Source organism: Peromyscus californicus, unplaced genomic scaffold, assembly GCF_007827085.1.
Source record: "Peromyscus californicus insignis strain IS unplaced genomic scaffold, ASM782708v3 Scaffold_16__1_contigs__length_79575227, whole genome shotgun sequence".
Lineage (NCBI taxonomy): Eukaryota > Metazoa > Chordata > Mammalia > Rodentia > Cricetidae > Peromyscus > Peromyscus californicus.
In genome coordinates, this window is record NW_026294458.1 from 77,818,640 (window position 1) to 77,831,770 (window position 13,131).

A 13,131-nucleotide genomic window follows, 5' to 3' on the forward strand; every position below is an offset into this window, starting at 1 on the left:
ATGAGAATGTGTGTTGGGGACACTAGTGAAGATGTACTTGCTCTAAATATGACCAAATGACTCTGAGGCATAAAATAACTACAGACAGGATCATACCTGGTTGTGACCTCTAGATGGGCATTTTGAGATTATGTGTACAAAGATGTGAACATGAAAAGTCTAAGCTAATTTAAATTTTCAGTTTGAGTTTACTCCTCTCTAGCACCGGCTCTCAGACTGATGCTGGTCCTTGGTCACTGACTGACATTGGTTGGTAGCTCTTCAGAGCAAGGCAGTCTCCCCAAGCTGGAGGCTGGGATACATTTCTTCTTTTCTTTCTTTCTTTTCTTTCTTTTCTTTCTTTCTTTCTTTCTTTCTTTCTTTCTTTCTTTCTTTCTTTCTTTCTTTCTTTCTTTCTTTTCTTCCTTCCTTCTTTTGCTTCCTTCCTTCCCTCCCTCCCTTCTTCTCCTCCTTCTTCCTCCTCCTCCTCCCCCTCCTCCCTCTTTCTCTCTGACACATGCATGTGTCTGTGCATGTACATATAGAGGCCAGAGGTGGATGTTAGGGTGCTTTTACTCCCCACCTTATTTTTGAGACAGTGTCTCTTTACTGAGCCCGGAGCTACCACAGCACCTAGGCTAGCTACAGCAAGGTGCTGGTGTCCTGGTGTCCGACTGTCTCCACCCCATAACTGGGGTTGCAGGTACCTAGGAAACACCTGCTTTTCTGTGGGTTCTGGGGATCCAAACTTGAACAGCAAACATGTTATCCACTGAGCTGTATTCTCAGCCCAGGTCTTCTTCTGCTCTCTCTCTTTTAAAGCTGTTTTAACTGAGAATCTCGTTTTCAGGACTGTCACCCGGTATGGTGACATCACTGCCTCTCCTTCCCAGTGAATTTCACCTATTAGAAGTGCTTAGAAGCAGTTTTCCCAATCACTGTTGTTCTTTGGAGGAACATCAAAACTAACAGTGCAAAGTGGTGGAGGTTGCTATGATGGGTGTGATTTCTCCTCTCTGGGGGTATTTGTTAGGATGAAATTCACACACTGGAGCATGGAGTCTAGTGTTGAGTGAGGGACTTCAGGAAGTCTGGGTATCTGTGATTATAGTGTTGGGTCACATCTTCTTTCCCAGACTTGTACAGTCAACCTTGCTTAGTAATCAAAGACTTGGTGGAACATGTTTCAGAAGCACATGATAAAGGCAGGGGAAATTATGGACATGTTCAGGTGGGAAGCAGAAGGCAGAGTGGATGATATGCCCAAGATGAGAAAGCCAGCTGTTGGCCATGAAGACTAGAACATGGGCTTGTGACTTCATATTTTCCTCTTAGCCATAGCTTACAAACTCCTCAGCTGCCCAGAAAAAAAAAAACCAGTTGTCCAGATTAGAGATTGCAACCCAGAGGTCTCCTTTTTATTGATGGATATGACTGACCTAGACCTCTTGGCCCTCCTTCAAAACACAGTGGTTCTAAATTGCTCTGTCTGTAGTGGCCTGGCCAGCAAAACTGTCAGTCTAAGCTTGAGCTTACTCAGCATGGTGACATCACTGCCTCTCCTTCCCAGTAAATTCCACCTCTTAGAAGTGCCTAGAAATAGCTTTTCTAGTCACTTTTGTTCTTTGAAGTGGTAGTCATTGCTAGTTTTCATGTTCTCAACATTAGTTGACAACCAATGGGAAGACCATGATGTGTTCCTGTTCAGCAGGTGGCCTTTCAACTCCGTTATCTGCCTATCTGCCTTACCAATGCATGTTACTTTCTAAGATCTTGCTCTGGGGCTAATGTGGAAGGCTATGTAGGTGTGCATTCAGGATCTCAGGAGAGGCAAAGCTCAGATCATTCTTACTAAACAGAAAACACAGACCACAGCTTCACATCCTTCAAGCACAGGTGTGAGTTATGGATAGGGGCACCTAAAGGACATTGGGAGAGTCACTAATGGGAAGGAGGGGCTGGAAAATCCACACAGCAGGGGAAAAGCATCCTGCAATTGCCTCCAACTTTCTAGAATGTTGCAGAAGCCCTACTTGGGGCCAGACTATCAAAACGGTCCTTGCCAATGGGCAGCTGAGGTAAGTAGTGGTAATACCATGCCAAGCTCCAGGCATCCCTCATCACTTACACTGTTGCTTATTTATATGGCAGAGCTTTTGCAAGAGCAGCCAAAAAAAAAAAAAAAAAAAAATCGAACTGTATGGGAGATTGCCTCATTTTAAATGTCAATTAATTCATAGTTTTCAAGCCTACATTATACAATTTGTTCTGCTGAGTCAGTTAGTCATTATAAGTCAAGTGGCTTCTGCTTCTTTACTTGCTAGATGTTTCATCCGAGCTGACAAGTCCGGAGGAGCCCAGATACAACATACGGGATGACAAAGAATGCCTCTTACTTTCTTAGTGAACAAATGTGGGTTTCCAGATGAGCATGGCCATGAGGGATTTTTATGCAGATTTGTGTAATCTCTCACATAAGTCTGATGTTTTCTGATTAGAGCTCTATCCTGAAGGAGATATTTTGAGGGAACTTGGATTTGTTTGCTTTTCATCCAAGCTTAGACTCTTGTAGCCATCTGTCCATTGGACAAATTCATTGATGTGTGAAAAGAACTTTTAAAATCCCACATGACCCACACAGGCCCTGTGTTCTGATAAATACCAGCTCCCAAACTCAACCACTGAAAATCAAAATGCCTGCACCCTGTTTCTCGTTTCCTGTTCTTGGCAAATGACATCAGCATTCATCTAATTGCTGTCATTCAGCTCTTCAAAGTCAGCCTGGGTTTCTGCCATACTATTGCCCTATCTGTGAGGCACACAGGTTTAAAACGGTATCTCCAATGCTGTCTCTGAGAAACAATCTTGGTGCACCAATAGCATCTAACCTCTTCCCATGTTACCAAAGATACTGGTCACAAAGGACACGGACTTCTTATGAATAACACATTGACAACTTTACATGCATAGATGGAGAGGAAGTGGAAAGAGCTACAACTCATCCTCTTTCTCTCCCAATCAGGAAACCTAAAATGCCAACCCCATGTTGCCCACTAGGGACTCTGATAGTTTTCTTAATTTTCCAAATGCTCATTTTCTGGTTTCACCCTTTATTTGATTATTGCATTATTAAATAACCCACATGTGTAACTACTCAGCACCACACTGCTCCCATTTTTATAGAGTTCAGAGGATAGAAAGCACAGGGGAATGAGTGTTTGAAGCAAGGGACTCGGGGGAGAGGGAGAGCAGTAGGAATGCAGTCTAGGGGCATGGAAAAGACAGGCTCTCCTCTTCATGCCATTGTCTACCACAAGCCCCATGGACATCTACAAGCAAAGCTTGAAAGGATGCAGCTTGTCTTTGACAGTCCTCCCGTGGCCCCATTCACTGCATCTATGCAACGATGAATGGGAAAGCCACAGTACTGAGGATAAAATAGGTGGGCTACGGCTAGGCCTGCAAGTGCAGAGACAATAGCAATAGGACCTGGTGAACATACAGGTGAAAGGGTGCAGAAGACACCTGGGAACTGAGACTGAGAGTCTATCCCAGTCCACCATGGCCTTTGGAGCACTGTGCACAGCACACTTCCTTTTGTGGCCCTCCTTGAACTGGGATAACTCTGTAAAAAGAAACCTTGATCTTGGAGGCTGTTTACCTAATCAGAAGCCAAACTAAAGCTCTCTATAACACATCCCTGATCCCTGCTTCAGCTGCATCATCCTACTGTTTGAGACTAGCCCACAGGACAGCCGTGTGTGGCAAGTATAAAAATAGTCATTTGGTGTCTGTGTAGCCAACCACCCATTACATGGATGTTTTGGAATATAAATGAAAATTATATGTTGAAATGAAAATATGTCACCAACTTCAGATCATCCTTATCATTAAGAAATAATCAAGGCCAAGTGGAACTGTCCTTTGACACGTGATGCCCAGGGAACAATAAGAATGTCATGTTCTTACCTCATGAGCATTTCAGCTAAACTCTTCGCATCTGGGGAGAGAAAGGTAATCTTAGTACAAGACAAGATCAATAACTCATAATTAATATACACTTAGAAGAAAACAACTCATTTATGTAGTTATAACAAACCCTCCAGTCAGATGGCAAGCCATTTCAAGTGCTTTTGTTTAACAATGTCACACTAATGGCCAGGGCTTTATGGTTCCTTTATTTCTTCTACATAGGACTCTTTTATGGCTTTTATTTATAACAGAAAGATGCATGAGTATCCTGCAGCCATAAAATTGCAGACATCTATTAAAGTTTTTATTACAATCTAATTATTTATCACTTCTAGAAAACTCAGTTTTATTTTCAATAGTCAGAAAATTAACATTTGGGAAAAATCATTTATGTAGAACAAACCCACTCTTTTCATTAACCAGGAAAGACAAGAACGGAGGATTTAAGTCACTGTGCCTCACTCTAAAGGGGCTTCAGTACAGAGTTCTGTGCCCCCAGGTTGCTCACTGATTTTACAAACTTGAATGTTTTATTTCAAACTCAGAAATAAAACTTTATTGTGGAATCCCCTTCCTCAAAAACACTATTTACAGAGACCTGGTTATCACTCTGACACAAGAAATCGTATCTCAAAATATTGCAGGACAGATCGACTTATTTGGTAACGCTATTTAGAAATGCTCTAAAGTATGATTTATGCTTTTTACACATTCCCTCTTGGCAAAAGCTGAGTTTCCTTTCCTGGAACACAAAATCCTTTTCTCTCTCTCTTTTTTTATTTCTTTCATTGCTCTAAGACTTTATGTTAGGGATCCTGTTCAAGGAATAGAACTTTCTGCAAATAGATTTGTTTGATGGTGAATGGCTCCACCCTGAAGAAATGCATAAGCAGGGACATTTCCACCTCCTTCTCTGGGGGCTGGGATTTGCCTCTTATGCCCCATGAGCAGAGACATGGGGACCATCTCAGATCAATTCTCTAGCACCTGGCACCCCAATGACCCCCAAGAGATTGCTCTAAAAATCACCAGGCCATGCCAGTTCCCTTTGATAGCCTCAGCATGGGGCCCCAGCTTTGTGCACAGATGGGTTCAGTATGGAAGACAAAACTTGCCCCCTCTATTCCACCCACATGGAAAAACACAGGAAGCAAAATAGCACTGAATCTCCCAGCTCATGTCTTTATATTTGTCTGCAAAGATGAAGTAAATAGCATGAGTCTCTACTCTTCCTGAATGATTTAACACGTACAAAGTAAATATATCTATGGAATGCCAGAAGCGGGGAGTAATTAGCTCTCTGTAACACCCAACAGTGGCTAGTACAATATGCTAAGAAAGAGGACAGAACTGAACAGAGTAAATACTTGTCTTCAGCTCACACTGGGAGTGTATGTCTGAGATACCCGACCCTACACTTGCCTTTACATGGCGTGTTTGTTCCAGGTTAGCCACCAGCACTCCTTGGAGGCTCTTCACACTGATGTGTAGGGTGCCAGGGCTCCACAAAGGAGAATAAAATTTCCAAGTGCCCCTCTAACTGCATAGACCTCAGCTGTAGCTGGCTGGCCTCCTTCCTGGGCTAAGATCATTTTAGAATTGGGCTCCAAAGCCATGCCAGTCATCCCTGCCTATGCCTATCCTTGAGAACAGATGTCTTCCTTCCATTTGAACTATCATGTCCTGCTTCAAAATTTTGGGGAAAGTTGTACTGGTTGGAATTCCTTTCTTCTACAAGCTCCTTGGGACGAAACTGAGAAGTCTGACTTTTTTTTTTTTTTTTAGCACAGTCTGGAGTTTGCATGGCCCAGGGCAAGCTGATATAACCCTGGAGCATTTTCTAAGGACCTGTATCATATCATGCTTGTTATCTTAGGAGTGCAGGCTAAGTCCCTTCAGTATCACTGTGTTGCAGTTAGAGATGAGGAAGTGGGTCCTGAATATTCCCCGGGGGTGAGTGGGGCTGCATGTCCAGTGTTTGCGGCTTAAACACTTGCTCTGCTGTTCTTCGTACCTGGAGTAGAGTGAGAGCTAGACTGCCAGACACCAAGGAGCAGACACCCGGCCCCCGCAGGTTAAGGGAGATAATCCCACGATAGTAGTGTATCAAGCTGGAGAGAAAGAGACAGATCTCTGCTAGGAAGGGACCAGGAACCTTAACTGAGGGGTTAGGGCTTAAATGGGCAATCTGCTCCACACAGAAAACTCACAGGCACTGGGATAATGGACTTGTTCATGGAAGAACGGGTCTCTTTTACTGTATAGAGAGGTCACTGGCATGGTGATGGATGAGGGTGGCCTCAATGTTATGGAGGTGACTAGCACTGTCTGAAAGCTTCTACCTGGCCAAGATGAGGCTGAAGATGACAGAGGTAGGGGTGGGGGTGAGAGGGCTCTACACTAGTGTTCATCATGTCTCTTACTCAGAAGGTGTGGATAGGAAGAGGGGTACTATGCTCTACCACCAGCTTCTTACAGGGGTCCAAGCAAGAACCTGTGAGAGTTGGATTAAGGAATCAAATGGCCTGAGAGTGGGGATGACAGTACAATGTGACATTGGTAAGAACCTGCCAAAACCCAGAGCCCTGCCAGTTGTAGTAGGCACAGGACAGACAGACTGCACGGAGCCCAGGAAAAAGGCTAGAATTGGGATGCTCAGCATGAGTAGGACATGGAACCTGGGTTTGGGTAGAGAGCTGAGACCTGTTTTAAAGCTAGAGGTGCTGGATGGGGCTGTTGAGAGGCAGGCTAAAAGTCAAGTTAGGGAGAGATCTGGGCAGAGCCAAGGCTTGGAATGTTGTTTGTGTTAATATAGGGAGAAGGTGAAGAGCCAGGGGCACATCTCAGACATGCTTTCATTTAGGGAAAGGAGAGAATCTGGAGCACGTTAGTACATTTTAATAATTTTGGAATATAGGATCTTAACAGTGACAGAGGCTTTCAAATTAGCTTCCTAATGAAATTTGAGATCTTTTCCCTTGGGTCTCAGGCAGCTATTACAATGTGTGCTACCTTTAGGGGGTCCAGAGCTGGAGCTGTGGGTCACTGAAGTGACTGTCTCCTGCTGCTGCACACCAAATGACCCCTCACATCCCAGGACACCCAGCAAGAGCAGTGCTTCCCCAACATCTCCCCACAGGACCTTATGTCTTATTTCTTCTTCTCCACTCAGATACTAACACTAGGTGACCCTAGCTCCAGTGTCTAGCCTTTTTTTGTCACAGAAGTACCAGAAGAGCAACAGACTTGCACTGTGACTCCCAGGGCCACACCTTTGATTGACACTCTCAAATCAACCCCATGCAGTAGAGATCTTCAGCACTGAGTTGCTCAGTGGGAGCTCATGGTGCTCTCAGGTGTCCTGTCTGTTCTTGATTCCTGCTGTAAATTCTCTCTCTCTCTCTCTCTCCTCCTCCTCCTCCTCCTCCTCCCCCCTCCCTCCCTCCCCTGAACTTGCTTTGATGTGACTTCTCCAAGGCCCTCAGCTCTGGGTTGGCTCTTTGCTCCCTCCTGGAACCAGTGGCAGTCAGCACTGTAGCTCTTCTCTGAACCTACAGCTGAACACTTTCCAATCTTGCCTGTGACCACCTGTTCAAATATCCACATTCTCTCCCCTCTCCCTTGTTATTTCTTGGGTATAGCCTAGTCCTTAGTAGACAGGGAAGTGGCCGGAGATTTCTTTGGGATCCTCTTTTGTTGCTATTTTGAGACAGGGTCTTGCTTTATAGTGCAGGCTTGGCTCACACTCCTGATATTGTCTCAGCCTCCCCAGTGCTGGGATCACAGGTGGGTACCGTTTCACTTGACTTTCCAAGGATTCAGCATCCCTCTCTGGTACTGAAATTCTTGATACACTTTCTACCTATCCATAATGATGGGGCCTTCTGGGGCCAACCAAATGGTATTGCTGTTCCCATATTTGGGCTGAGTGTTCTCTTCTTGAGTTTAAATTCTCTAAAATCCTCAAGCACTTCTTGGGTCCTAATTTCTAGGTAATTCCCTACTTAGGACTCTCTCTTTTATGAAAGGCTTGCAATTTCATAATGTCCTTTATTCAACCACCATCCTGAGTACAGACACTGGTAGTTTTATATATATACTCTTCCCACATAGTCATGAGAATGCCATATCCATTACAGGAATTGCAAGTGATTTTTTACAACTCCTATAGAAGACTTTTCAGTTCTGCTGATTCAGTTTTATCCTCTTGACTGTAGCATTTCAAAGTCCATGATCTCTGGACTCTTTACCCTGCCACCTGTGAAAGCCACACACTACAGTCTGCTCAGCCCTCCATGGCTTGCTTCCTTATCAGTCAGCCTTGTCAAAACAGAGAGTGGGGCTATCCCAGACCTCTGGTGGCTCCTATTACATTTCCTAGTGGCTCAGAAACCACCCTTTCTGTGGCTTAAGTTAACTCACTTCAAAATAAAAGGTTCTGAACTGATTAATTCTTAAATGGGTGGATACCACCCATCATCTAGCACCTCTCATTTGCCTTTGGTGATTCAAAGACTATTCACAAAAATTTGGGGATTGTATATGGGAAGATTTTGCTTAGAAACTTAAAATGGTCTCCCTTGGGGTCTCTCAGAACTTGAACCATGTGACCCAATTTCTAATCTTTCCAGTGGTAGGAATGGGAGGGGGGGAAGTCTTCAGTGAAATACCATAGCAGTAATTGGTGTCTACATTTTGCTCATTGTCTGTTGTACATGTGTGACTGTTTTATGTCAATAATGAAAAACCAACACCCTCCCCAGAACCTTGGTTACTTCACAGGTTTGGGGAAAAATAGCAGGCTGATGGAGGCTCTGGTAATTGTTAAGCATTTTGAGCTTTCTCTGACTCTCTTTCCCATTTCATCGTCCGTCCTTCCTTCCTCCCACCCTCTCTTCCTTCCTCCTTCCCTTCCTTCCTTTCTTCCTTCCTTTCTAATTTCCTTCCCTCCCTCCATTTCCTCCTTTTTCTAATTCCTGGTCCTGCTGTTCTGGTTCAAATAGCACTCCTCCCGCGGCACACCAGAGCAGAGCAGATGTTGGGTGGTGTTCCTTCCACCTGCCATCTGTTCTGTGGGAACATCACCCAGAGCCCAACTCTTCCTGCCCAAACACAGTCAGGCAGTTCTGGGCATAGCTTTTTACATTTTCACATATTTCAGCTCAATCTAAGATATAGACTGGGTGACATATCTCCTGAAGTCCTTGGCTACTTCTGTACACCTTTCTTGGCTCCTCTACTAATCTGTTGTCTAGGGAATGATAGAGAAAGTCTACCAGGCTAGTCCGGTGACAGAGAAATGTGGAAGAAAGGAGTTTCTGAGGATATTTTCCAGCTCCTGAGTGATACAGGGAAGACTAGAAAATAATGACAGAGATAATGATCAGATTGTCACTGGTCATCTGCCTGTGGAGAACAGTTTCATGTGTGGGGTGGGGGGTTATGAGGTTCTGGCAGTGGGTGAGAGGCCATGTGACTGAGCACATGATACTGGCTGACTTCCAAGTAGTCAGTGGTGAAAACACTCAGGCAGAACTATGGCAGATATACAAGGCACAAGTATATATCAATGTGTTAGTAAAATTAGGGGCCACATAACAGGGAGTGATAATCAAGATAAAAAATTAACCGAGGGCTTTTGGAGTGGGAATCACGTTCATATGCTTCTGATAGCATGCTTATTTCTTCTTACTCCACGAGTCATTGCTAGTCATTAAAAACTTACTTGAACTTATTGAGACAGTCTATCTCTTAGTGGCATGTGCCAAGTTTCTTGGGAGGACAGGGTTGGAACAGTGACCTGAACTCTCTTCTCCTTTTGTCCCAATGTTGCTTTGGACCTTTGGACTCATGGCAGAGCCTTTAGTTTTCAAGTCTGCAGCATGGACACGGCAGTGCCAGTTTTATACCCCATCAAGTCACCCGGGGGTTGGTGGGGGACTGCTCTAGAAGTACACAGTGCTGTCAGGTCTGGGAGATCCACCCGAGGTGTTTCAGGAGCATCACAGTTTGGTCTTGTTCATTGTCCATGTACTCTCTGAGGACCCTGCTCTCGCCCTGGCTCTGCACATGTGTGAAGGAGCACACCAGTAGATCTGCATAGTGTCGTGGGGTGGTCTACCCAGGTCCTTGCCTGCAGCACAGCAAGGCTTTCTTAAAAGTCTGAGCAGCTTCATATTTTAAACATCTATATGTTTCTTGGACAGAGGAGAGTTGAGAGTTGAGAGAGAGAGAGAGAGAGAGAGAGAGAGAGAGAGAGAGAGAGAGAGAGAGAGAGAGAGAGGATAAAGAGAGAGTGCTCTTATTCATAGCCTCAGGTCTGTGTTTGCTTGTCTGAAGCTCTTGAGGAAAATGGAGTGTGCTTGGACTAACCTCTATTGTGAAGTTACTTGTACCCCTCAAAGCAGAAAGGAACCATCTGTGGATAGCAGATCTCATTTTGCTGCTCCACTCATCCAAAGTTTCCATTTGAAGGCTCCCCACCGTCAGCCCCACTCCTTCGTGGGACTGAAAAAGGATATCATAATGTAGCTATTTTTTTTTGCAAGGGCTGTGAACCTGCATTTAGGTTTGTATAAGATCCCAGCCAGAACTTCTAATCATTGTCATGCTCATGTAGAAGATTGTAAAGCTGAGGAGAGATAAATATCCCCAAAGACAGTCTTACTTGCTCGTGACCCGAGAAAATTGCAAGAACAAACAAGGGCAGGCCAGAGCACCCTGGCAAGCCAGGCATGGTTCCAGGGACAGCCTGACATCCACGGTGCCTGCTCTTGACTGCCCATTGTTGTGTCCAGCTCACCAGCTGCCCTTGGTTCACCTCCATCTCATCTCAATGCTTCCTGGTTCTCCACCCTCTCACACAGAAACTCTCATTTTCTCGGCTCTGCTCTGACAACTGTAGGGAGAGAAAGGGTGGGAGTGCTCGGGGGAGGGAGAGAGGATGGAAGGAGAGAGAAGGAAGGACTGAAGGAGAACAAAAGATAGAATGAAAGTTTTCATAGTAAAGGACCTTGGTGTGTGTGTGTGTGTGTGTGTGTGTGTGTGTGTGTGTGTGTGTGTGGTGGTGGTAGCTCATGTTATATAGGTGCACATGTGTGTACCTTTATGTGGAGACCAGAAGACACTCTTAGGCATGGCTCCTCAGGCACCATCCATCTGTCTACCTTTTTCTTTTGAGGTCAGGTCTTCCATGACCTGGAGCTTGACCAGAAAGGTATCTGGCTGTTCACTGAGCCCCAGCAATCTGCCTGTTTCTACCTCCTCAGTGCTGGGATTACAATTGCATGTCACCAAATAACTACGTAGTAACTGAGGATCAAACTCAGATCCCCATGTTTATGAGGTGGGCACTTAACTGAACGTCCCTCAGTCCTGATGCCATGTTTTCTGAACCACAGTTTATTGGCTCGGCAATGAACCCCTTAAGGTCACCCTCTCTGCATTCTCCCCCTTTCCTAGCGGTGGGGGTTGACACTCCAGTGTGGAAGCATGTTTATTTTTCCTTTCTCCTCAAGCTTAAGTGCCTGCCTGAGCTTATTTCAAGTTGCTTTTTGGTTTTTGAAATGGGGAGAGCTTTGAGTTGTTTACAGAGGAGAAACTAGTCAGTAGAATTAAGAAAATGGAAATGACTCCTCACAGTCCACCCCAAGTCTACACCTTGTGAAACACGAACCCAGATTCTCTTTGAAATGGCCACCTGACATTGGTCAGTTTGGAAATCTTCATTCATTCTGAAGCATGTTTGAAATAATGACTGTTTTTTGTTTTAAGGGGAGAAGGGTGTTTTGCTAGAGAAACAGTCAAATTGCTGCCAGGCAGCCATGCCAACTGATCACCCTGTTTATCTTATTTGAGGTAGAATTCTCAGTTTGGACATGCCAGCTGACCCCTACTGAATGGTACCAACACAGGCTTTCAGTCCCTCAAAAATCCCCTCCTAAATAGCAGAGACTTTGCTAATATTGGAGTGGAGTACTAGACCTGGGAATCAAATTTTTATTAGGTTGGGGCTGCTGGGATTCTGGGTCCGGCTGGTGACTCACTCTCTAACCTTGCAGTTCAAAGGATCTAGAAGTTGGGGAAAACCAGGGCATCGTTAAAAGCAAGAGGCAGCTTCTGAAGTCCTGGATAAGGATATAGATTTCAAAAATCTAGCACTTGGAGACAATTTAGAAGGTCGCTGTACTCTAAATTTAGTAAGTCCTCAGGAAGGGAGAATATAGGTTGGCTAAGCTGCTTCAGTCCCATTTTCTTTCCTTTTATTTTTGCATAAAAGAATATTACCTTGTACTCCCTAACTAGGTTGCTCCTCTACACAGCACGATGTGCCATCCATAGAAACATTTCAGTTATGTCCAACTTTGGACAATGACACTGAATAAGAGGAACAATGTGAACTTGGCCTCTAATAACCTCAAGCACATCCATAAGACACTCCTATTTATTCCTAACTCAAATTTGCTTACCCCATTTTTGATCCTGCTAAGTGGATGTTTGAGCAACACCGATGTGTTCCTAGAAATACTGGCCTTGTTTTGGACAAGATAAGCATGGCGGGAAACGGTTCTCTCCATGGAATCTGTAAGCCTATGGGAACTGATCTGAATGTAGGCACAGGATCTGTTTTACGTGGGCCAGGCTTTAATTAAGTAGCATTACTAATGACTCCTGAGGGGTTAATAGACACTTGTGACTTCAAACTCTGTGGCTGCATCTGCGTTGGAAATGTTTTATGTGGTTAATGGACATTTCAAGGGGGTAGGTAGTTTGTAGGTCTCTCTGGAGACTTGCCCAGCTTTCCACATTCTCTCTGTGGGCCCTTCACTTACTCTGTTCTTTTAACCTTCACTTACTCTGTTCTTTTAAGGCAGCAATTCCTGGGGTTACAGAGAGATGAGTATGCCCCCTACTGTAACCCTTCATCTAACACTTCTAAGGGATCACTGTCTACTGTCAGAGGGTCTTAGAGACCTTTTGATCCCCAGGACCTTGTCAATCTTTTGTGATCAAAAGTAATGGGGAATAAGAAAATGCTGTTACTTTTTTTTTAATGTTACATGTGACCCATGGTAGACAACCAACAGTGGTTTGCTAAATTAAATCCATCTCAACATGACCTTTAAGTCTGGCATTAGGAAGTGGTGGGGTCTGAACTGGGTACCACATTCTTTGCTTTAT

The 13,131-nt window shown here is 44.5% G+C and overlaps 1 protein-coding gene across 2 annotated transcripts in view; it reads right to left on the bottom strand.

Annotated features, from left to right (window-relative positions):
* Dscam (DS cell adhesion molecule) overlaps positions 1-13,131 on the bottom strand; it is a 611,935-nt gene that overhangs the window by 36,247 nt on the left and 562,557 nt on the right. For both annotated transcript variants that reach the window (XM_052741323.1, XM_052741322.1), the window contains one exon: positions 3,949-3,979. In XM_052741323.1, the coding sequence (XP_052597283.1) occupies positions 3,949-3,979 (31 nt within the window). The remainder of the gene's footprint in view (positions 1-3,948; positions 3,980-13,131) is intronic.